This window comes from Aplidium turbinatum, chromosome 18 (genome assembly GCF_918807975.1).
Source record: "Aplidium turbinatum chromosome 18, kaAplTurb1.1, whole genome shotgun sequence".
Classification (NCBI taxonomy): Eukaryota; Metazoa; Chordata; class Ascidiacea; order Aplousobranchia; family Polyclinidae; genus Aplidium; species Aplidium turbinatum.
The window spans coordinates 5,074,902-5,100,124 of record NC_137489.1 but is presented as its reverse complement, the minus strand read 5'-3'; the positions used below and the strand labels follow the sequence as shown (position 1 = coordinate 5,100,124).

The following is a 25,223-nucleotide window of genomic DNA, read 5'->3' as shown; positions in this document are numbered from 1 at the left end:
AGCGGCATCTTCTCTGCGAGTGTGACGGTAAAGAAAGCACAAATACTTAACTTTGCCAGTTGAAGTACAGTAACCTATTTTGTTAAATTAAAGTTTTAAGAAAGTGCAAAGATTAAATTATTGCCGATTAAATTATTTTGATAAAAGATTAGGGCTGGATAATGGTGCATGGTTCTTGGTTCACGAGCAACAAAATGCACAAGAATGCTATGAAAATAGCTGTAGCCCATAGGCCGAGAAAAATTTGATAAGAAAAAGATTGTTGTTTTGAAACAGCTCATTCCTGGCAGCGAATATACTTGAGGCCATATATTACTGGATTTAAATTATTTGGGATTGCCTGTGGCATTAAATAATGAAAATAGCGTGATTATCCAAGTTTCACGTTTGCTACTATCGAGACAACTGCAATAGAAATCTACGTGTCTTTTGGATTGGACGACAGAACAAAGTTTGTCTGATCTTTGGTAGTTTAATATTTTAATGCAGCCAGGGTAAACATAAAACCTGTTGTAGTGAAGGATAGACCTTGGGCCTAACAGGTTCAAACAAAGGAAATGACCAATAAAAATAGTATCAATGTGCAGTTTGGAGCAATCCGCTGTACAGTGCATGAATACATGCTACAACTACACTACAGTGCTACAAAGACTAGCACTCCAATGATGAGAATGTTTCATGTGGACCAAAACAATACGCATCAGCGAAGTTACCTTCAAACCTACTGCAATTAACTTCACTGCCGTGCAGTAGCCAGCTCAACAGTCCGTGACTCGGTGTCAAAGAGATGTTTTATTCACTCATAAAAAGTTAATACTGGGCTACCCATTTCTATTTGAATAAGGACACTAGAGGAATCTTTTGGGAAAAGAACCAGAAAAGAGATTTGAATTTAGCAGTGTTGATGGCATAAATGAACTTGTTCTTTTAGCATTGATTGACAAGTTCATTTGAAAATTTACATGCCGTTAATTTAAAATCTTATTTCTGATTTTTTTTCTTAAAATGTCTACCTGTAGGTACCTTATTCAATTAAAAGTAGATATTAACTTTTTCTATGTAAACATAGGCTACGTCTTTTTTATCTGTTTACATTAATTGCTTGAAACGATGCATAGACTGTAGGCTATGCATTTCGGCTTTAACATTGAGCTTTTTATTTTAAACGCTTATTTTCGTGCAGATCGAACGATATTAGGCTACTTATCATTAAACAAATTATAAGATGTTTTCAGTGAAACTTATTGTTTTGTTTATCATACACACTGTAGCTGAATGCCAAAAAAATGTACGAGAATTTCAAGAAAATTTGGAGCAAGAAAATTCAATTAATGTTGAGCAAAATCAGAGAACATTAATTGCTTTTTGGAATACCAACAATCGTAAAAATATCCAAGTTTTTAAAAAATCAGAAAAAGGTTTTTATTTTCACGAAGAAAGATTGAATTCTTTGGAGTTGCCTTCCAACTATGTAAACAAGCTTCGCAATTCTACTGTTGGAATTGAAACAACTAGACCAAGCAGATTAAAAGTTGTTGAAATTACGGAGTTAGAGTTTGCTGAACTTCCTACGACACAAGAAAGTTCAAGGTTAGAAATGATTAAAGTTTAAATGTCCTTTTCTTTTAACGTAAGCATATTAGTTTGTGATTAGCTCGGTTTTAAACTTTTTAACGGTTTACTTGGAACATATCAAGAAAATGAAACAATTTTTCTTTAAAATTTGCATTTCATTTCAGAACTAATGTCACTTGCAATCGCAGCGAGACGTACGATTGCTCATATACAATCCCAGTGAGGTTCTATACGTATTGTTCAACGGGCGGTACGTTTATCAGATGTGTCCAGTAAGTACAGATGTTTACAATGCTACAAAGTTGTGACGTATACACAATACGGTAGACTAGGCCTAGAGCAGAGCTTCCCAACCGGTGGGTCGCGAAGCTATTTCAGGTGGATCGCGACTCGCGAAGCATTTCTAAATGTTACTGAATGTTAAAATTTTCTATAAAATACCGACATTACTATGGATCTCACAAGCCGTAGTTTGGTCTTCAATAGTAGGCTACTGCGCCTTCGCCATCGCTGCTCTTATCTTCACTTCATTTGTTGACTTTCCATTTGCATGAATTGTGCACCCTGTTTTCTATTTGGTCGGGAAGTTATTGCATTATCATTATGTAACAATTATGCAACAATGTAACAAAATGTAACAATTAGAGGTGTTGTGTCGCATTAATTATTTCAGTACTTACGTCTGTAGTAAAGATGCCATAACCCATAACAAAGATGTCATATCTCATTGTGGGTCGCACAATAAAACTTGCATTAAAACTGGGTCGCGAACTGAAAAAGGTTGGGAAGCACTGGCCTAGAGGTTGGGAGGAAATTGAGAACTTGTATCTAGCGATATTCACTTTTTCACCAAAATGTAAAGCGTCGCTTTCAATAATCTTTCATCGAGCGTTGTAGCTTTCTCTTTGCATTTCACCCGCAGCATGCAATTGATTGAGTTTCGCTTTTAGCAGCATGATCGTTGCTTACTTCACAATGTAGATTTTAACGACCTGTTTTAGTTCTTAAACAGGGTGGCAATGGACTAACAGGGTGGCAGGGTGGCAATGGCTAACCAGTCGGCAGCCGTGGCCGAGTGGTTAGCGCGTTGGGCTCGCAGTCGAGAGCCTGCATGTTCGACTCCAGCCACCCGCACTTGCTGTTGTTTCTCTGGGCAAGAAACTTTACGATAATTGCCTCTACCTAGTGATCGATTTCGAGTAATGGGTAGTACCAAATTCACGTCATAAGTGGAGTAGACAACCGGAAACAGACATTGCCGTCGGCTGCAGCGTGGGTCAGGTGTATGTCGGAAGGCGTACACCGATGCATAGCGCTCAAGTCCGCTTTCCCGCAATGCAGGATAAAGATAAACAAACAAACAAACCGACTAGTAGACCGTATGGTCGTTTCGTTGTCTCCCTGTCGGTATGGAAACTTGTGTAACTTTGCATTGTGTGTATTAATTGCATATTTCAAACATGTACCTATGTTCTTGTTACTGACAAATAAAACATTGATTGATTGATTAAACAGATCCTTAAAATCTACATTGTGACTTCACAATGTACATTGTGACTTCACAGTACTTCACAATGTAGATTTTAACGACCTGTTTTAGTTCTTAAACCAGAGTTGACGAACCTGCGGTCCGTTAAAGAATTTTGTGCGGCCCGCAAAACAATTTGACAATCGCTCATGCATTAAAGACAAAAGACATCGCAAAGCTATTTTATGGCTTCACTGGTACTGTGTGGTACACCTTTCCTTTGCTATTTTCTTGTCCTAAACACTAACCTTCAGGGTTTAAAGTTAGAAAATAGGAAAGCTATAAGGTAAAGTTGTGAAAACACCAGTGCTGTATTCGGGGGTATACGGCGGTATACGCAGTATACTCTCTGCTTTTTCGAGCAACTATTAGTATACCCTCTGGTTTTCCAAAGAGAGTGCGTATGCTATCCTTAATTCTTGACAACTATTGGCGCTCCAGTTGTTCCAGGAACGAGGAGGCGACTGATTCTTAACTAATTCATCAACTTATTTTAAAGTATCAGGTTTGGTGGCCGTGCTTAACTATATTTATTGATGCATATACCGCAATATTAGATCCTTTCATGCACGTCTTAAACCATTAAGGTTTTGCCACCTTTTCCTTTTGTTAGTTTTGTTACTGTATTTCTTTTTCACCATATCATTTCTTTTGCATTCTGACAAAGAAAAATAAATTGAATTGAATTGAATGAACTAACTACTTAACTCTTTGAGGATCATTAATAATGTGAGCTGTTTGATGTTTATTAATTGCAATGGACTACCTGTGGCTATCAATTTACCGCTAAAAAAATATGTAAGATCCTGACTGGTAAACCACCGATCAGCTAAAGATATATAGCCGAGCTGACTGCATTGCCGAGTGGTGAGAGCCCTGGAACGGCACTCGAAAGGCGCCGGTTCGATACCGCTTACTAGCATGCGGCTGTGTCTTTGGCCGGACATTTTAAGGCATGTTTGAAGGTGGGCACGAAGATTGGCTTCCTTGTATTCCCGTCCACTTAATTTAAATCTTCAACCACCAGGTCTAAGCCTGGATGCGACAACAACAAGCTAAGAATACTAGATCCCAAATTTGTAAAGAGGTCAAAGATGTAGACTCTTTGGAATGTATTTATAGAAAAATAAACAATTTTGTACCTCTCGTCCAATTTTGATGTTGATAATTCGTGTTATGGTAGAAATAGAATAAAGATTAGTATTTTGCAAGTTGTGTATTATTTATCATTTTGGCAAATCTGACAGTATACCCTGTGCTTTTTTTACGAATACAGCACTGGAAAACACTATTCACCAACTTCACCTTGTATTTATGAACATGTATTATATTTTGCAATGGTGGAATGGGGCTTCGACACGGGCCCAGTTGCATGTATCTGTGGCACCGAGCCCCAAACAACGGACCACCTTCTTGTTTGCCCTCGGCTTACCACCCGGTGCAGTAGGTGGGACCTGTCAGTGTATAACTCCGTTGCGGAAGAATGTGTCAATCTGTGGTGTATCAACGAACTTTAGAAGACTCGATAGAAGAAGACCTTGTATTTTTGGTCGATTCCAATCTATGACGTCACAATTAAAAGGTTGCGTGGCCCGATAACTCATGTGTAATTGACAAAGTGGCCCGCGACCGCAAAAAGGTTCGTCACCCCTGTCTTAAACAGATCCTTAAAATCTACATTGTGAAGTAACTACAGTATAACATAAACTTTTAGCATAATTTTTTTGCTCAATCAGCGAGTTTGAGATGGCCATGTTATTCGTTGACTATTGTATAATTATTTTGTTCAACCATAAACAGATAAAACCAAGCAACCACACAGCATTTAACACCATACATTAAACTGAACATAAACTACGGCAAACATGTGTGTGGCCGAAAACGTTCGTAGTTTATAGTTTATGTTCAATTTAATATATTATGTTAAATGCCGTGTGATTGCTTGGTTTCATCTGTCTGTGGTTGAAGAAAGTCATCTCTTTACTAAAATTGTGTTGTATATTTTGTGTCGTAGAACACGAAACGAAACCATTGATAGAACATGTACACGCCATCTTGAGTTCTGTTGTGACGAGTTTCAAGTTGGGCCGTCGGGATACTGTGAAAGGAAGATTGATAGTAAGTAATTTACTAAATATGTTATTTCACAAGAATAGCGTCATCCCAGGAGCAAAATGTTAAGATGGATGGATGGTCATTTATTCTTGTTTGGATGCAAAACAAAACGTAACATAAAACGATAACGTAAAGTGTGCAATTGTGCATCCAATGAGAGAGTGCAAAAGACTGTTGCCTTAGACTCTCCTAGAGGTCTTTCTTAGTTCTAAATTTTAAGTGGTGATTGTTTAATTAGATTGCCAGGCTCTCTTATCTAGTGAGAAAGTGCGAAAGACTTCCAGAAGAGCCCAGGACTACGGTTTTTCGCACTCTCTCACTAGATAGGAGCGCCTGGCAATCAGGCTGGCAATCTAATTAAACAGTTATTAACACTTAAAATGTAGAACTAATGTGATGTTCAGCAAACACTTTGAGAAGCAAATGGTTTTCATCTTCATACTATGACGTTTTAAAACGTCATGTTTTCTGACAACTGCTCAGAGTAAGAACTTCAACTGGAATAGAGGGTTGCAATAAGTTGCAGCCGTTTTACTCTCTGCTTCTATTTAACAGGCCTTAAGGCAGTGGTTCAAAGACTTTACAAGTATGCAGAACTTCTAGGATTGAGCTCTCAACGAAGCTTTCCCAGTCCGAGGATGAAAATTCAATCAATCCTCTGCGCCATCCCATCAGTAGCCTAAAAAAAAAAGGCATTATGATTATACGATACATAATATGTAGAGAAATGTAGTCACAAAACAGATGAAGACGTACTAACTCAAACCAATCGAACCAGAACCCTCTTGAAAAACATTATCAAGCGACAAACACGTTTTTTGGTCATGTCATGAGAAAGGAACAATTAGAACACACTGCTTTCAGTAGAAAGATCAAAGGAAAACGAGTTCATGGAAAACAGCGCCTCACTTTTCTCAATAACCTCAAGGATCATCTTCACGTTCCACCCGCAACAACTTTTAATACAGTCAAATACCGGGATAACTGGAAGGGGCTGTGCATGAGCAACCTAAGCCTGGCACAAGCATGGTTTACAAAGAAGAAGAGACAACACCAGAGAAGATCAGTTAACTACCTACTGTATATAAAACGTTATTTAAACTAAAAAAAGCAACAATATATGAACAGTCCTACCCAGGCGCGAATCTAAGAGTTTTTTTCGGGGGGGCCAGAAAATTTGAAAATCAACTAAAAAGAAAGAAAAAGCTAAACAGATATGAACAATGATACTACGACATATACGATATGCTAGAAAATAGACATTAAAACAACCATTTTCATCAATTGTGATGCCGAGGGACTAATATCAGCTGTTTAGAAGCATATCAAACCATTTGATGCGGAAACATACAACTTTTCACAAAATTTCGGGGGGGGCCCGGGCCCCTGGCCCCCCCCCCCCATAAATCCGCGCCTGGTCCTACCTCACCAGTGAGTGTTTATCGGAAACATTGCAACCAGCAAAGTCATTAACTTTAACGTTTATATTAACTTTTGCCATTTTTTGCAGAATCAGGTTGTGGTGGAGACAGAATACTTCGGAAAAAATCAGGCATCCTTACGACTCCTTCATATCCGGAGGATTACGGGAACAGCTTAGATTGCCAATGGACGATAGAAGGAAGCAGACATGAACTTATTATCATAAAGATTTTGGATTTGGATACAGAAAACCCGATGTGTGTTATCTTTAGTGGTGAAATTACTAACATTCAGATGTATTACAGTTGATATCAACAAGTCAAAAAATAGGACAATTAGCATGTTTCCGGGCATGTAGGTTTCCTTGGTACATTTTACCGTTTCTTTGTAAAATTACGTGTTTATCCATTGAGTTATCAAATGGAAAATTAAGTCCCTTGTTTTTGAATTTATTTGATTTTGTCAGGTTTGGACGAAGCGAGGTCAATTATCTTAAAATGGGCCACACCAGAAAATACAAGTCATAATTGTTTTAAGTGGGCCCTAGGTAGGGGCAGTACATTACGGGACTGTAATCAACATTATGGACTGTAATCAAATAATCAACATTACGCAATCAGGCAACGTTAGAAGGGTCAATTGCCAATTTGACATATTTTTTACGCTTTGCTGCTGGCATGCTTTCAACTAAAAACCTTAAATTACTTTAAAACCCAACTTCAATACTCTTATATAACCCATAAAATCGACATTATTTTGTAAAGCAGAAAAATCGCAACCCTTCTAGTGTTGTAGATAAGCCAAGAACGGTTGTAGTTTTGCATCCCCACGATCTACAGTCCCTATCCTAAGTTATATTTTAGGCCAACACCCGGCCCCGATAAGCAAGCCCAACATGGAAAGTTTATTTAAAGTCAGTAATGAGCTTGGCGTTATTTTTTATTATACTTTACTGCAGGAGCGTAATTAGAGGGGGTTATAACATAGAACTTAAAACGCCCTCGAGGTGTATGTTTATTAGGATAATTATTATAAATAGTAATCAAATAAATAAATATCAGTAATATTAATAAATAGCGTTTCTATTGCATGAATAGAGTTGCTATGTATGACGTCACGTGCGTCTCAAAGTGTGAGGTGTGGAGTTCATAACCCACTCATATGGCAACGTCGCTGCTGAATGGTTCTGGTACTTTATTCAGTCAAGATTTAGGCTTCACATCGATTGTCTTCTGTTCTGTGGTCCTGATTGCTCTTTCATTTTTTTTTTTCAAATCTTAAAGCATTGGTTTTTATTTGTAGAGGCGTTTGTGATTTGCAAAAAGGACATTGCTTCGAATATTGCAATTATGACTTCATTCAAGTTCAAAGTCGTGCAACCAACAGGAATAACATTTTGTGTGGAAATCTGTTGCCCCAAACTGAATTCATTTACTTTGGAAACTCTGTGGATATTTCGTTCAATTCTGACAACTCAAACGGTGGACGAGGTTTCAAATTGGCCTACAGCGTAATCAATGGTAAGATTTCTTCGTTGACATAAAATCGTTCATAGTCCAAATAAAATTTTGTGCCGTGCCAGGGAAAAATCTTGGGCATAAAGATTTCTCACTTACCGTCAGAGGGTAAACCGATCGCTTATGTTTATATGAATTTAATAGATTCCACGTTAGCACTTAGCAGATGTTGTAAATGTAAAATCATAGTACAAAAGGGATTGATTTGTCATGCTCTCAAAAGCCTGATTGTGGAACAGGTTATAGTCAGTAATAATAAAGAAAAGTAGTCAAGTATAAATTCATAAGATCATTCAAAGAAACATCAGTCAAAACACTTTCTATAAGTCGAAAAAAAATAATTCTAACTCATGATAGAATACCATGTAGTTTACATTAAATATTTTTGCAGCAAAATTCTATTCTCACTATTTCAGGAGCCTTACTTTTGTAGTCTAACTAAAGTTGAACTACGTATAGGCAAACTGTGAAATATTTTTTACTACTTTCACCGCTGAAGTTAATTTTGTGTTAGGAGTCGACGTCGTTGAACAGTCTTGTCCTGGTGGGCAAGAGTGGTCTCTTTGTAGAAGAATCTGTCGTCTAACTTGCGAAGATACATTATCCTCAAAATTTGGTCCATGGAAAATATGTTTCAAACGTAATTATGAACTTACAAAGATAATTGTTATTGTGAGGTTCATTGTCTTGAATTTGTTTTGCTTCAAGGTTAGTTCTTGGATAACATAAAGAGTTCCAGTTCACTCCGCACAAACAAAATTCATTTTAAACAATAGCTAGACCTACCAAGTATTGTCTCTCTGAGACTCATAGAAAAAAGCTGCAGCGGAATCGGTTTGTAGTCTAACGCAAAAGTTAGATTTTATCCAACGTAGCAAAGTTACGTAAATACCACGTTCGTTTATGTAACACATTCACGTGAAAACGACCTCCAAACTAATGGAATTGAAGTTTGTTACTTTGTGCCCGTGTTTTTTATCCTTATGTCACCTGCTGAGTATCGTAGCCCAATAAAGTCGTTTCGATTTATCACGTAATTTACATAACTAGACTTTGTTTGAAGATGATGGAACTGGCGTTGCCATCGATCCGTCATCACGTGATGATGTCACGTGCGTGCCTGGCTGTGCCTGTCCCACAGAGCGACCGATTTGGCACAACGGACAATGCGTTAAAGTGGAGCAGTGCCGCCGTAAGTCCAATTTGGTTCGCTACCTACAATACATTTAATAGCGTAAAATCAATTTGAAAAAATCTGTGTAAGAATGTAAATCGTAAAAACAGTTAACCTTGATAAAGTCAGTCGTGTTGACTGACGAAACGTCGGTACTAAAAGCTAGGTATCATCCTTAACATCAGGAGGTAACCTAGTAGCCTATAATCACCAGAAAAAGTCAAGTCACTTTATTTAACAATATATTTCTTTTGTTTATGAATTTGTAGTTGTTCATAAATGTGAAGTTTTTGTGTTAGAGTTTGCTTTTAACGTGTCCATGACGAAACATGAACAGGCACTTTTTGAGATTTAAAGAGGTAGCAAGCTATTGGTGCATAACCTACATGTCAGTAAATATATCGCGGCAACAGAACCCAAACGTGCTGTAAAGATTTGTGGTATTCGCAGGTTTTTCATTTTTAATCTAATTGTTTGTCACTTTTCTAGAAAAAGTCTTTCAATGCGGAATACCCATTTCTGTTCCTTCAAAGAAAATTGTGGGTGAGATCACTTGCCTTGCATCACTTATAACAAAGAAATCTTAAAATTGGTTGTACGTACATCAAGAAGCACAATTACGCAGTTTGAACAACCCATTCCATAGAACGTCTTTTATCCTATTTGTTTCTCACGTCACAACACTGACAATAACGTAAAAAGACTTTACAACCGTTGGTAGAAATAATTGCAAAGCAAAATAACATTAAACTACTGTACAACGAAAACAAAAGTATCAACTGTAGGCATTAAGGCCTAGTGGTGACACCATACCATCAATAAAGCGACGACGAGTTTCCCAAGGTCATAAAAGCTGCCTATTGTTGTCGCAGTCTTGCTGAGGAAAAACATTTTTTAAGCGTTATTTTGTAAAATTTGTTGCCGATGCTTTGCGCAGGAGGCGGCAACGCCAGAGATGGAGAGTGGCCTTGGATTGTTCAAATCAGCAACAACTACCTGTACGCCGATTGTGCCGGGACTTTGATATGCTCCGATTGGGTGGCAACAGCTGCCCATTGCTTCTTGGATAGGAGCACATGGACCATGTGAGCTGAAAATAAATTACTGTGGTTTGTTACAAAGAGAGAGCAGTCAAAGTTGCAATATTGCAGTGACGTAACTAGAAAAGAAATTTTAGGGAACAAAAACACCCGCTCGAGGGAAGGCAAATGTTTAAATAATTACAATAAAGAGTTTGTTTAAAAATATAGCCACTGAATACAGCCAAACATTATTGAAACTTTATTTAACATGTAAAACAATGTCATTAAAATGTTGTGGGCTAATATAATAAAGGTTCGGTTTTTTTGGAGGACAAGATGAAATTTTAGGGAGGCGATTGCTACCCCAAGCCCCTGTGGCTATTAGTACAGTCGTTGAAGCGAAAAAAAGGGCCGAACCTTGACTTAATTGGTGTAAAGCTGAAACTTTGCACATTGTTTCTGTTGATTATGTACATTGACCAAAAAAAAATCCCTGTGAAAATCTTTTGGTAAAAAAATGTTATCCGCCTTTTTTGAAAATCCGCCATTTTTTTCTCAATATGGCGGATAAACAAAATTTGAAATTTTTTCCGAAGTATCGTCATACTACGGCTTCTTTAAAATATGATATTATCATTGTCACAATTAATTAGCAAGTAGGTGCTCAATAACAACTATATTTGACTTTAAACGAAGTGACATTAACAAAATATTATATAATAGCCTACGCTAATGCATAATAGTTCCAAAAACGATAAATTTGTTCACTTATAGTCAGGTCAATATATGGTTTGACCCAAAAAATTCCTACAAAAGGTTTTCCAACGGTTTTTTATAGTATTTATCATCAAGAATAATATATTAAAAATCTAGGAGAATCAGAGCACCGGAAAGTTGTCATTTTCAAGATGGCCGCCAAAACAGTATAATGACAACAATTCACTTAATATTCATGCTAGAGCTCTAATTCTGGCGTCTATCCCTAGGTTTAAGGTGGTAAGGAATTCATTAAAACAATTCAAAATGAAATTAACTAATTGGTTTTATGGAAAGTCTTATATGAAACAAAACCAATAGTGAAAGACTGACAGTACAAGAATCGCAAACCACTTATTAAGTCATTTACATTCAGTTGCTTAATAAGTCCTGGTCATCATCTTCATCCAGTAATGACTGATTGTACGTATTGTCACAGGCATCAAGTTGCACTGTTCACATGCTGAGGTACAGAGTAGATTATTCTACCTACACCTGGCAGTGCTACAGGCAGTTGTGCAGTTGCAGTGGATAATCTATAAGAGGGAATCTGGGTCCGCATTCATGTCCGACTCTGTTGTCACAAACTGACTGCCTTCCAGTTTCCAACCCCACCCGCAAGTTTCCATATCACTCTCCTGTCCTAGCCCGACCATTATTTGACAGTAAACCCTCAGACAGTGAAATTTTGTTGATGACTCAGTAGGTGGTATGCGTTCTGGTGTCACAAATGATTGGGAAGAGACTACTTTTTTCTTAGTAGCCTACTCTGTAGTGCAATGACGAGAGGAAATCCGTTCGGGTGCCCCAAAAATCACAGCCATCGCTTGACAATCTTTGTTCACAATGGATGCTGCTGTCTGCTTTGGAAGAAGGGGGTAATTGGCACAGTCTTTCAGAATAGCATCACCCTTTACCAGATTGTGAAAGACAGATTTTCTTACCCACACCAAAGATTCTTGATGTTGTGTCACATCCAGTGTAGGCATGTAGAAAAAGTAACTGGGAACATAATTCTTCACTCATCACCATTTTCAGTTCGTTTATATGATACACTATGTCAGCATTTTTCTTGTCGGAACGAAAATATAGATCTCTGTTTACTTTTTGCGCATAATGAAGAAGCAGGACCAACAGATCTGTGTCTTCTCCAATCAACGTTGTCGAGTGTGACACTGCACTAAGAACAGTAGCCTTCACAATCTGAACATCAGGATCCCCTGGGGCATTGATCACTTCGCAGCTTTTAGGCTACCCCGAAGTGTTTTACTGATCGAATAGGTCGATCATTTTTTTTCGTTCATGTTCATGTACATTAACGTTATCCTCGGCCACAACACCATTCACAATATTCCTCAGGGTTTGATCTTGAGAAAAAGGTACATAACCAGCCAGTGATGTCTTCTGCGCTTCATTGGCAAAGCGGAGTTGCATGATTTCAATCCTAGTCTTCTCTGTGATGTTGAGTTGTGATATGTTGTGCCTTAGAATCATACAGTTTGCTTTCTGACCCGGTGTCAAGGCAGCAATCATTCCCATCCCGTGGAAAGTCCCCTTCCCATCCAGGGTGATAATATTATGATCAACATTGTCAGCTGCAAATAACATTGTACTTTCGAGTAGGTCTATGTTCTCTAGAACAATGGCATCTGACGCTATACAATCAGCTGCATTCTTTTCAAACCTCAGGACTTCTGCGTAAGAAGAACAATATCCCATATTGTGTAAACTGTAAAGTATCAACAAGAAATCTCGACCTGTACAGTGTACAAATGATGTCCTTGAACAGCAAGACCAATTTGCAATGGTGCAATCACCGCTCGTGGTCTGACGATCTGGTCGGTTGAGTGGTGAGAACGACAGCTTGGCCAATACTTGCAACCTTTTGCTTTGTGTCTTTTCCTACAAATAAAGAACCCAACAGTGTTCGCAAAGTTTCAGGCAAGTGGGCTACATTAGAGCAGGACCGAGATTGAGTGTCGGTTGCGTAGCCGAGTGGTGAGAACGTCTGCGCGACGTTCGAAAAGACGTGAGTTCGACACCACTCCAGAGCACGCGACTGTGTCTCGGCAAAGACACTTAATGGCAAGCCAAAATAAGGGGAGCAGCTGACTCGAAGACTACATATGTCACTTCGCTGCTTCCTATCGTCTGTTGTATCGCATCTGCGATCGCAGAGTCACTGTATGTTATGTATCGCAATGGGCGCACGTAAAACACGATTACTATTATTATTGAGTGCGTCTGTGCTTGGATAATGATCATTAACAGATGGAACATCATTTTTGATGAGCCTTGCCGCAGTTATAATTATTTCTCTCTTGTGTGACTCTTCATCATCCTCATGCCTTGTTTTTAGGTAATGAAATAGGAGGAATTCGGATGTCTTCTCTCTCATAGTGACAATGTCATGAAGGCCCTGACCTTCAGTTATATAGATAGATTCATCGATTGGGTCTTCAGATATTTTGATCCATAAGGAAGGCAATCATCATTTGCTAAAAACTCCTTCATTTTAGATCTGAGGTCTGATGTCGTTAACTGTTCTTCATCATTCTGTTCAAGATGTGAACACTTCTGTAGAGATGCCTGGTCCTGTTCCTCATCCTTCGGTCGCCCAGATTTTTGACGTTTTGCCTCAATACTCTGCCGCATTACAAGGTTACGTTAAATCCATATATAAAATTAACCCTACAAGAATGATGGTATAAACAGTGCAGCATGCAAATCGCCACCGTAATATTCAATACGACCTTTCACGGCGAATGACCATTGACCAATCGTCAGAACGTCTCTCACAACACTCTAACATAGTCCTTGCAAAAACATCTGTTTTAACAAAACTAAAGCCAGGTCTGTCCGTGAGAACTCGAGTCCCACAAAACAAGCAATGAGTCTTACTGCCGAAATTTCCATCAAGAATTCGAACACTTCGTTTCCTCGTGACGCAGGACCCACTTTCCTCTCTGTTCTTCTTAAGCTGTAGGTATCGATTGGGTTGGTGTAACGTTTAGGCCTACGACAGTCTATGTGTACTTATCGACCAGCTGTCGCAACAGTGTTGTCCCCTCTATTAGTACTGGCAGCATTAATCCCATCAGCACCCTTTTGACGCAGTATAGCCTACTGGAGGCTTCAGAAGCTTGAATTTCCTTGTCACAGATCGTAACTTCTTTGCAGGCATTTTCCCTGAACCCTTTTCTGTGTATCCGTAAACTTCCTCCGGCAATCACGGTGGACCAAAACTTTGCCAATGTGAAATAATTGCAGTATGAAATTTACTTTTAAATGAGCACCAACACTAACAATAATTTCATAAAAATTGAATATTTCAGTATTTGTACATGCGCCATTTTGAAAAAAACGGCGGAATTTCGAAAATAGCGGATAACTTTTTTTCACCGAAAAATTTTCACGGGGATTTTTTTTTGGTCATTGTACACAATGAACAGAACCAATGTGCAAAATTTCAGCTTTACACCAATTAAGTCAAAGTAAAACCCTTCAACGACTGGACTATATGTCCAAGAAATAAATTGCTGTAACTGTACTGGGGGTTGAGAGCGAAGCAATTATTCCACTTCAAGTTTTTTGTTACTTTCACAAAGATATAGCCTAACTTAATTCGTTTGTATTTTTTAGCCATTTTACTCGTCATGCTTCATCCACACTCCACAGTAATGAAAATGTTTGCCTCTCAGCAGATTGTTTTTCGATCTAAAATTGTCTGACTTTTTATCTAAAATAAACTAAAAAAAAGAAAAAAACCCAGTTGTTATTAGCCTACATATTTCTAATCTAAATGATGGTAAATAGGCCTAAATGTTTGGAACTACTGCGTATATAGGCTATCAATGAAGCCTGCTACATCGAACGGGCGGTGTGTCTAAACATTATTTTCTGCAGACGCCTAAGGGTTAGGGTAGTTAGGGTTCAGGTTAGGGTTACGTTTTAGTGTTTTTATTATTACCTTTTGACTTTAGGCCAAGCGAGATTAACAAAGACCAGTACTGGTTTCATTTGGGAAAATATTGGAAATACGACCAGCTGGATAAAAGAAGAGTTGAGGTGAAATTTCTTTAAAACATATAAAAGTAGTAGTAGTCAGTGGCGGCTCGTGGCCTTTGGTGATGGGGGTGCTGCAAATGTTGTTGATGCTAAGTGTGACGTCATAATGTTACGCGAACAGTCGAGCGGCGAAGGCGCGAGCTTACTAGGGGGGTCTGGGGGCATGCTCCCCCAGAAAATTTTGCACTTTTATATGCTCTAAAATGCCATTCCTGGTGTTTTCAGTACAAAAAATAAAAATTTTGAGCAGTTGAAAATGTGGACTTTTGGAACTTTGAAATAAACAAATTGCTTTTTCTTAAAGGTTGGTACAAAATAGGAAATCTGAAGTTAATAGATGGGAACATTTTGCTCATAATATGAATATCAGTCAATCATTTTACTTTTTGTCATTAACGCATCCGAGACGAAAAAGATACTACTAACTACAATAGTCGATATAGACCTACCAGCACGTTAATGAAAGGGAAAAGGTGACAAAACCTTGAAAGGTTTAAAATGTGCCTGAATAGAAAATCATGTAGTAGGCTATATGTCTGTAGTTAGCACGGCCACAAAACCCAAATACAAACAGAATGAAATAAAACATAAACAAGCACAAATGTAGTAATGAGTGACAGCCTAATAAAAAGTGTTGTGGATTGAATTTATCAGTTCCAATATTGATGTGGATGAGCAGTCATAACAATAAAAATAGGATGGAGAAAGAAAACCGAATATAAAAGAAACCCATCCTGAGGCAAAAGCTCGTGTCGATGTGGCCCAGGAGAGCAGATGATGAGAGCTCTTTCTATGGTCAGACTGCACATCACACAGTAACCTACGACGATTGAGGTTTGAGATCCGGTTTAAGTTATTGTTTCTTGTCCTGGTGGGTGATGGAATGGATGAGCTGGTAGATAAGATGATGATGTCCTGATGGTGTTGATGAAGCTCTCATCTCCTTTGGTGTCGCGTTAGTTATGGAGTGTTGCGTTTGCTGTGAATATCTACAAACATAAAAGTACAGCACAAGCAGTCAAAATTATTGTTAGGTAGGCCTAATCTTTTGTAAAGTATTTCGGATTTCAACTGAAATCTTCATAAGAATGCAAAACAGCCTTTCTACGTTGTCTTTCTATTGCGTATCCGTTTTGTTTGCTTAAATGTTGTTTTAGTTTGTAGACAAAAAGTGACTTTGCATCACTCTTTCTAATTGAAGAAGGAAATTCGTTCCATGTTTTCGCACCTGTGAATTCTATTGAATGCTGAGTTACAAGCGTTTTTGAGAAGTATGGAATGTTTAGAAAATCATTATCATGGTTTCTTGTACACAGGCTGTGAACCTCTTTGACATATTTAAAACGGTTGAAGAAGCAATCTGGTAGTAAATTGTTGTGAAATTTAAACACGAAAACACCAATTTCCAGTTTGAACAATTGATATTGGGATCTTGCTACAACTATCATTGTTGGGGCAAAAAATACGATGAATTCAAAACAGAATTTTTCTCCTAATTTACAAGTAACAAGGAAGTGTCCAACAGGAGAGTGACAATCTAGCCTATAAAATACAATATATATTGATTAAAATTATTTGCAGTATCATATATATAATAAACAATAAGCACTGTTTTGTAAATAGTTACCAGTTTTAACAAATTAGATTGGCTATTATAGGCCTAATTTGAAATATTAAAAGATTAATTAATCAGTACTTAACTTTAGGATGTCTTCTGAAGATTTCATTATGTGTGTCTGTGAATAAATAAATACAAAACTGTTGCCATTGATTGTCCAAACATTTCTTTTCCCAAATTGGTGTTTTACATCATTGACGAGTTGAACTCTCCGCTTAGTGAGTTACTCAGTCAAGACCATGGATGATCCAGCAAAGTTTTTCTTTCGCTGAAATACAAGATTTCTTGTGGTTTGTCTGACAAATTTTATTATGATGGGTTATTTTATTACTATGAATAACAAATAAACAAAAGACACAAAGTTCCTACAGTGCATGCTGCACATGCACTATGCAGGCAATAACTCGGGTGGATACAAAGGTAAACAGTGGGATAAACTACAAAACATAAATTACTTACAAATAAACTGCTCCATGTCAATTGGAACCAAGCTTATTTATAGACAAAATCCATTCTTCTTATTTTCTTTTGAGCAAAAAGGTAAGTGACTTTGTCGTTAATGTCTGGGTGACGAAGAATTTTTCTCCGTTGAAATGACGGCAAGAGCATTTAGTAATTAAGAGCCTTTCTTGATTGATGGTAACCCACTCCTCAGAAAAGTTTTGATTCATTTTAATGTTGAAAAGCAGCGTTCAGGCTCTGCTGTGGTCATAGGAATGGTTAGGATTTTTACCAGTTTGAAAATTTCACTGAGAGCATCATTTAAATTACTTTTCTGAATAAATGTTAACAATTCAAATAACGCGGAATATTCATGCATGTTCGATCTGCTGTAGAATACTGCAAGTTCAGTTTCAAACTTTTATTTTTCTATAATGGGATATGCCTCAACAGTTACTGCCACCTCATGTATGGGCAGTTTATTCTTAAAGCTATTAAAGCTTCTTTTGTTGAACATATTTGCAGCTACTAATTGTTTGGTGAAGGAATATCTAGCCATTATGTCAACACATATGCAGTCAAACACCTCCTTTGCCTCAGTCATAAGTGTTTTTGAAGAATTCTCACAGTACATATTTTTGAGATTCTTATCACGGAAATTGCACTTTTGAAATTGCTTATATATTCATGTACTTTGAACACATCACTATCTCGAGATTGCATTTGGTTGAAAATCACTTCAACATGAGGCATTATTTGATAAAACAGCTGCAACCAACAGAGCAATTTTTCGTTGGTAAGTTAATGCAAAATACCTGTTGCTTCTGAAATGGTATGATGAGCAGGTGTAGACTGTATTTCATCAAGGCAGGATTTTAATGGTTCCAAATGTTCATTAACTTTATTAACTGTTCGTATATGAATGTTCACATTGACAGCACCACGTTGCAGCCTCCCATGTCATAACCTGTCCTTCTACCAGTCTACAGCTTGCTGCACAAGTAGACTAGCACTTATAAACCATCAACACACAGCCTGAAAATAACCATGCGATGTGGAATTAATGTAAATATGGCAGACCCTGCTCAGCAAAATGCTGATAAAAAAAAGCTAGCCAATTAAGAAGTTGCGTTGTTCTTACAGTTACATCCCTAGGTCTTTGACCTTAACTTATTATCGCAAGTAAACAATGAACCTAACTTAAATTTAATTAAGTAAGAACAATAATGATTACCTAGTCTAAGCTTTACCTTTTTGTGCAGAAAGCAAAGCACATTAGTCTAACCATGCAACAGCATCAGTCGCAGCCACCTAACATTGTGCTTGAAAACGATGAAGTGAAGCTATTAGCTACTTGCAGCAATAGCTAGCCTGAGTGCCTGACCAGAGGTGATGCCAGGTTGTTTTTTGAAAACAAGCAAGTGAATCTAAAAATTAAGCCCAAAACAGGCAAATCAACATAAAAACAAGCCCAATAATTTGAAACCAATACCAATTAGCATAAAGCACGCAGTAGCAGTTCAAGATTTTCAATACAACCTTTGCAGTCCATACATCACGTTTATTTCAAGAATGACATTTATTTACTGCATTCCAAGCAATAATTATCTTGAAAAGAAGGGATACTATGTTGACTACAATAAAAACATCGCAATTTCAGTGTCAAAAACAAGTTAAAAAAGTTTGACTGCCCCAAAAATAAGGCCAAAAACAAACAACCGGCAAACTAAAAAAAAAATACGCAAACTCGAAAAAAACAAGCCCAAACTTGCAGAAAAACCGCAAGGTTGGCAACACTTCTGACAAGCAACTGCAAAATTTGCAGTTCGGAATTGTGGAATTTTGAAGCAACCTCAGCCAAATATGACGTCACCATTCCTGTTTGTTCTTCTTTTATAAGATCGCAACTGCAGAGCTTGCAGTTCAGAGCTTCCAAATATAAAACTTGAAAAATCATAATTCTTTTTTAAATTCAGAAATTATGAAACATCTAGTCGGTAGGATATATAGAGAAAATGAAAAATAAAGTGAAATTAATAAAAAAAGAATAAAATTCTGAAATGTGCAGGGGGTGCTGCAGTTCTGCAGTTTCTATAGACGAGCCGCCACTGGTAGTAGTAGTAGTAATATAAAAGTAGGTCTTTATCTTTTACAAAGTAGCCTATGGTTATAGCTAGCCTGCGTATTTCGTTTTAAATTAAAAAAAGAACATTTACAAGTTTTTTTTTAAATTAAGTATTCATATATTATCAGATATCCCTTTATGATAGACCAACTAAATTTGAAACAAAAACTACTTGTTCAATTTTGTATGCGTTTATATAAGAAATAAATCCATCAGCAACACTTGGAGGTTAATGTAGCTCTTGCATGAAACGTAGCCTATGAAGTTGCACTATGGCGGTAATCCCTTTTACGAGTACGACAGGATTAGACCAATGCTTTTGGTTAGGATTGAGTCACAGTTTGAATCCTCAAGTTTCAAAGTTAAAATCTTTCTAAAAATGCAAGTTTTTGGCGTATCCAGGCTCACGCCCGGTGATTGAAGTTTTAGGTTAAATGGACGGGAAGGCAAGAAAACCAATCTTCGCGTCCTCCCCTTCAAAAGTAGGCTACGTCATGACGTGTTTTGCCAACGTTACGCGATAGGCTCTTGAGAGGTTTCGAACTCGCGTCCTTTGAATGTCCTTCCGTAGCTCTCGCCACTTGGTTATGCAGCCTGCGTGTGGCAGCAGTAGTCTAGCAGTAGCAAAAGTGCGTACAAACGGTTAATAAAATACAGCTAACGTAAAAAACTCAGAAATGCCTTTTTAAACAATTTGAAGCGTTCGTTTTGTAGTCTTAAACTTCTGAAACAATTGGGACAAAAGTTTAATAGGCCAAACGTGATCAAAAATGTTGTCATATGATTGGTTGCATTTTTAACCTACAGTACGTTTGTTGCCTACAGTGGGGTACAAAAATACCAATTTTTTTTATTTTTCAGTCATACCGGGCCTCCAGAATCATTATACATCCAGAATATAATTTCACAAATGACTTGAACGACTTGGCTCTCATCCAACTTTCTGGTTATGCGCGACAATGGAACTTCATCCGACCGATCTGTTTACCACCTCCTCTTCCGAGCAATGTCATCTCGGAGGAACAGAGAGAAGCCAGTGGTGGATTCCCCGGTATAAATGATGAGTGCCTGGCTGCAGGATGGGGTGAAACTAACAGTAGGTTGTGAATGTTTTAAGATAATAACTAAACTAGATCAAATTGAGATAAAATTTTAAGTCCAACAGTTAAGCAGGAAATTTTTTAAAAGTAGCCTAAGCTACGGATAGGACAGCAATCTCTGGATCTGAGAATTCTTTAGCTGTGACATCGCCTTGCATTTCGGAACTACTATTCTACCATGTATGCTTGTCACCTACTTCAATGCCTGAAATATTTATGATGAAACTTGCAGATGTTGGACCACCAGCATTTCGATTGAAAGAAGCGCGCTTGCCAATCAGGCCAGCTAGCAACTGCAGCTACGACTCCTACGTGTGGAGGAGGGTGATCTGTGCTGGAGGTCGTTTAAACGCTGACACGTGCCAGGTTGGACGATCGTCCCTTTGTTGAAAATAGTCGAACGTAACCTACTTTAATTTGTTTAGAATTGATTACGCCTAAGACTTTTATCAGGCATATGTAAAATGGTAGGCCAGCAATCTGAACAACTAGTTGTTCTTCTGATGAGTATACGTAGGCTACGATCCATGCAAGCCTGCTGTAACCATTTAAGTTTCGTAAATTAATTAATTTGGTCTTCTGTATAATGTATATCAATGCAGGCAGGTAGGTAGGTAGGGCAGGTACGGTACGTAGGTGGTAGGTAGGCTATACAGCCAATAAAATTTTAGATCTGACGGAGCGGATTGTACAGACTGTACACCTTAGCCTATTTTTTTCAAACAAAATTGAAACACAGGCTATTGAATCTTAGAATCTTAACCTAACAATGGCCCACATAACTATCTTTTAGGCTGGTATACAGAGGTGGGAATCCGCTACTTTATAATTAGAGCGTTACAGCTACTTCTTTTGTTACTTTTGTCTCAAACTGATTCAGGAAGCAATTTGTGAGGTCAAAATGACCTTGAAAACGAATCGTATCATTCGTTTGCGCTGACGTTTCAGCGTCGTTATAGAAAACAAGTTTGAGGGATTTACAGTAATTGAAATTTATTGCTACGCATCTTTCAAAGACACAATAATTTCAAAATGCAAGTCATTGAGTCCTGCCCGCTTTTGCTTGCCCTGCCCGCACCAACTCCAGCGCGTCTTTTTCAATGGAGAAAAATCCCCCCACGCAGCACTGGAAGGAATTGGGATGCTGTATTTATAATAAAGAGACGTTATAAATAGGCGCTAGAAAAGCTCAAGGACTTGCTTGTGCCTAAAAAAGGGCCATAACAATTGACATTTTTTTCCGTAGGTAATGACGTTTAATGCGATGGCACCAACACACCAAAAAATTCCTTCTTGATGTCGTGACAATAATGTTGGTGTCACTATTATCGGTATCAAGGTGGCTTGATGTTTCCCGCAATAGTTGAATAATTTTTGCTTTGATTTTTTCACGCATTGCTTCCATGAAAAATCTTCAAACATGAGTCATTTGTATACTTTAAACGGGAAAGTAGCGGGCAACGGGAGTGCGACTGAAGGAAACGTAGCGCCTCTCCGCTACCGCTACATTGAAAAAAGGTAGCGGCAGCGCCGCTACTCTAACAAAAATGTACTGGCGCTACCGCTATAAAACAATAGCATCGCTACAAAGGTAAAACGCTACTGCCCACCTTTGTTAGTATAGTGTATAGTAGTCTACCAGCCTACTAAGCTACACAGCTCCGGCCAATGTGACCATAACATTTGATAGCAGACTAAAGTTTATCTCCAGGAGAAAATCTGACTAAAAACTTAAAAATTTTTGATGAAAAACTTTAGCTAAAAGTGTATTTCTATATCTTCAATATGCCAATTTTTCCTAACGTTAGTAAATTGCAGGGAGACAGCGGAGGACCCCTTTCTTGCTATGAAAATAACCGATGGTATTTGAGGGGAATAACTAGTTTCGGTGATGGCTGTGCGGCTGGGATACCTGGTGGCTACACCAGAATAAGCAACTTCATTTTGTGGATAAGAAACACCATCGGATACCAGTGTGGAATGTAGAAAACGTGTATAATTTAGCTGTGTCTCTCAAACAACACCATATTTTGAAATAATATATTTTCAATGGCAACTTTTTAAAATTAAAAAGTTGTATACTGCAGCAGTTTATTGAAACACAACGTCTCTTCGACACCAAACAGGTCTGCTCTATTGTGATTTTATAAAATCTAAATACAGTAGACCTAAGCCAACCCCTAAATAGGCTACAGTGGCGATATTTTCCTGTTCTATCTAGTTTATACTTTTTGGTCTTTTCAGTTTAATCATTCTTGATCTTAACTATGTTGGTAGCACTGCTGAATGTAAGTATTTTAATTGCCATTTGAAAATAATATGATTTTGTTATCAGATATCGTTTTGTTGTTCCATCCCCTAAGCGCTTACACCAACTGCCAAGTTTATATTTCAGTTGCTGATATCTTGTGTTAAGTTGCTGTTTTCATTCATATGACATCCTAGTAGGACCTAATGAAAGAGCTGTTAAAACTGTTTTGTTACACAGATTGACGAAAAAACTAGAGCCTAAATTGAATGATGGGGGCAAAAAAAGCAAACAAATGGCGAATTTTCATGTCACTTGAATATTCCGTTTGATAATTGTTGTTGATGATAAGTATAGACATGGTCAGTTTGTTTTCCAATCAGTTATGTCATTTTAAAATAATCTTTAGGCAACAAGCCCGTGAATTTATTCTACTCATGCTGTTTTTTCATGCACTTCACAATTTTAATCTCAATCCTAGCCAACAAATACTGTAGGCTATTTGTATTATTTCGTTATGAACCGTACGAATGGCATTAAAAAAAATTGCGAAATGGTTTTATAACCCAAGTGCACTAATGATGAGGATGACAAGCTGGTCGGGTAAATTTCTATCACAGCAGCTTTTTTTGCAAAATGTTGTAAATTAATTATTCCATCCACTATGTGCCGCTGAGTGGAAAGCAGTCCTTGAAACAACTTGCTCCAGCGCACACCACGGGAGTCGAACCAGCGTCGCTTGATCTTGCGATTTTTTGTTCACAAAGCAGACTTGGACAAGCAGAACTTTTTTCAGCTTTTTGAAATTAGAATTAAAGCTATTGAGGTTTATACAAAATAGATTAGAACCAGGGGCTCCGAGAGGGGGGGAAGTCGGGCTACTTTCCCCCCTAGCATAACATTTTAAAGGAAAAACGAGTAGTTTTTCGTTTTGTCACTTTTGAGGGGGGCCCATTTTTACTACTAAACTAAAAATTTATCAACCTAAAAGTAAACAAATTTTTGAATGAAATGCGTAGTTACAACTTTACAAGTATTTTTCGATCATTGTTATGTTCTAACTTGAAAACTAGTGCTGCTTTGGCTAAGCGTGTATTAAGTTTATGTTTGCTTGACCAACTGTACCTTGACATGAAAACTCGTTTGCCAGGCATATAATAATGGATCCTACATATTTGGAAAAGTGCCCAAGCAAGATTGAAGAAAGTAAACACCCTTCTTGCCTATTTTCTGCTTATTGATGTCATTGCTTAAATGTACTGGAGTTGAAGATCACGGTGTGCAGCGTTGTCCAAATATTATAGGCCTATCATTTTTGAGTAGTGTAATTGATCGACTAAGCTTATGTCATTTTCAATTGCAGCCAAGCCAGATAGGAAATTTTAAAGAAAGCTATACCATTTCCAAGCAGCCTACTTGAGCAGTTTCAAACCTCTGCTTCTCTGCATTATGTAGATTACAGTCCTAAGCGAGATTCTTCTACTAACCTATTTATGCAGCGATAAAGAACTGTTCAATGTTTTTCGGCCTCAGAGGAGGCGCACACGACGACGACGACGAATGGACAATAAGCTGATGAATTAAATAAAGTTAAAGGAAGATGTAATCAAAGTTACAGAAAGCTGGAAAGTAGGCTACTCGCAAGCTTAAGTTGTTATAGGAACTATACATTAAAATAAAATATTTTTCTGGAGACGGAACTCTCTTACAACTCCGCTTCACCAGCTCAATTTTACAAACGAAATTTATTCTACTGTACGCTATGTTGCAAAGGATTCGCTAGCTGTTGATAGTTTATTCGCAAATGTATCAACAAACTCAGATATCATCGATAAGTTTGAAGTCCTATGGAAATATCATTGTATGTCTGATGAGTAGTTGTAGGCATGTGGAACAAATTTAAACAAGTTGTACAACAATTACATTTTGGAAGAGTTGGTAGGCTACTTTTGAAAGAAAGCTACCCAGCAAACCGGAACGCATCACCCCATGATATCTACCCTACTCAAGGAAATCATTGATTGCAACTTTCGAAACACTCTTCCAAATATTTTTGTTGCTTTGAAAATTTGTTACGTAAACCAGTACCTCCAACGGTTGCGAGTTGAAAATGTGGTTTTAGCACACAGAAATTTGTAAGATTTGTTTACGCACCACCCCGACTCAAAACCGAGTGAACAGTTTATGCATCAAATTAGACCTTGCAAAATCTTTATTATTTGATGCTGTGATCCGTAACTTTGCATGGCAAAAGGTTCGGAATGGATTGAATGCTTTGTTGAGCTATTTTCATTGCCCGCATTGTGTGTTTACAATTTTCCCTTTATCTACTGTAGGTTATACTAAAATTATCACCTAGGCCTATAGCAATTTCGATTCACAACATGACTGGAACCAACGCGACTTGTCAAGGGAGGAGACGTTATCACCGACCCAAAAGGGGCTCTTGCAGGATTCCACACAACGAACACACTAGAATAATTCATCAGCAAACACGCCCGCACTACCTTAAAA

The 25,223-nt window shown here is 37.8% G+C and overlaps 1 protein-coding gene across 1 annotated transcript; it reads left to right on the top strand.

The window, feature by feature from the left end:
* The first annotated feature begins 1,225 nt into the window (after window positions 1-1,225).
* Window positions 1,226-23,238, top strand: LOC145787913 (enteropeptidase-like). Its single transcript, XM_082599751.1, has 13 exons — window positions 1,226-1,590; window positions 1,740-1,847; window positions 5,118-5,221; window positions 6,729-6,897; window positions 7,943-8,160; window positions 8,672-8,797; window positions 9,221-9,349; window positions 9,821-9,874; window positions 10,269-10,416; window positions 15,093-15,177; window positions 20,223-20,457; window positions 20,694-20,827; window positions 22,280-23,238. The coding sequence occupies exons 1-13, from the start codon at window positions 1,226-1,228 to the stop codon at window positions 22,445-22,447; spliced, it is 2,043 nt and encodes a 680-aa protein (XP_082455877.1). The 3' UTR covers window positions 22,448-23,238.
* Window positions 23,239-25,223: the final 1,985 nt, after the last annotated feature.

What these genes read in the sequence shown, in the direction of transcription:
- LOC145787913 (XM_082599751.1), top strand. Translation starts at nt 1,226, where the DNA reads ATGTTTTCAGTGAAACTTATTGTTTTGTTTATCATACACACTGTAGCT. An exon ending in ATGGAAAATATGTTTCAAAC is followed by an intron (nt 8,798 to 9,220) that starts GTAATTATGAAC and finishes CTTTGTTTGAAG; the next exon opens with ATGATGGAACTGGCGTTGCC. An exon ending in AGGATGGGGTGAAACTAACA is followed by an intron (nt 20,458 to 20,693) that starts GTAGGTTGTGAA and finishes TGAAACTTGCAG; the next exon opens with ATGTTGGACCACCAGCATTT.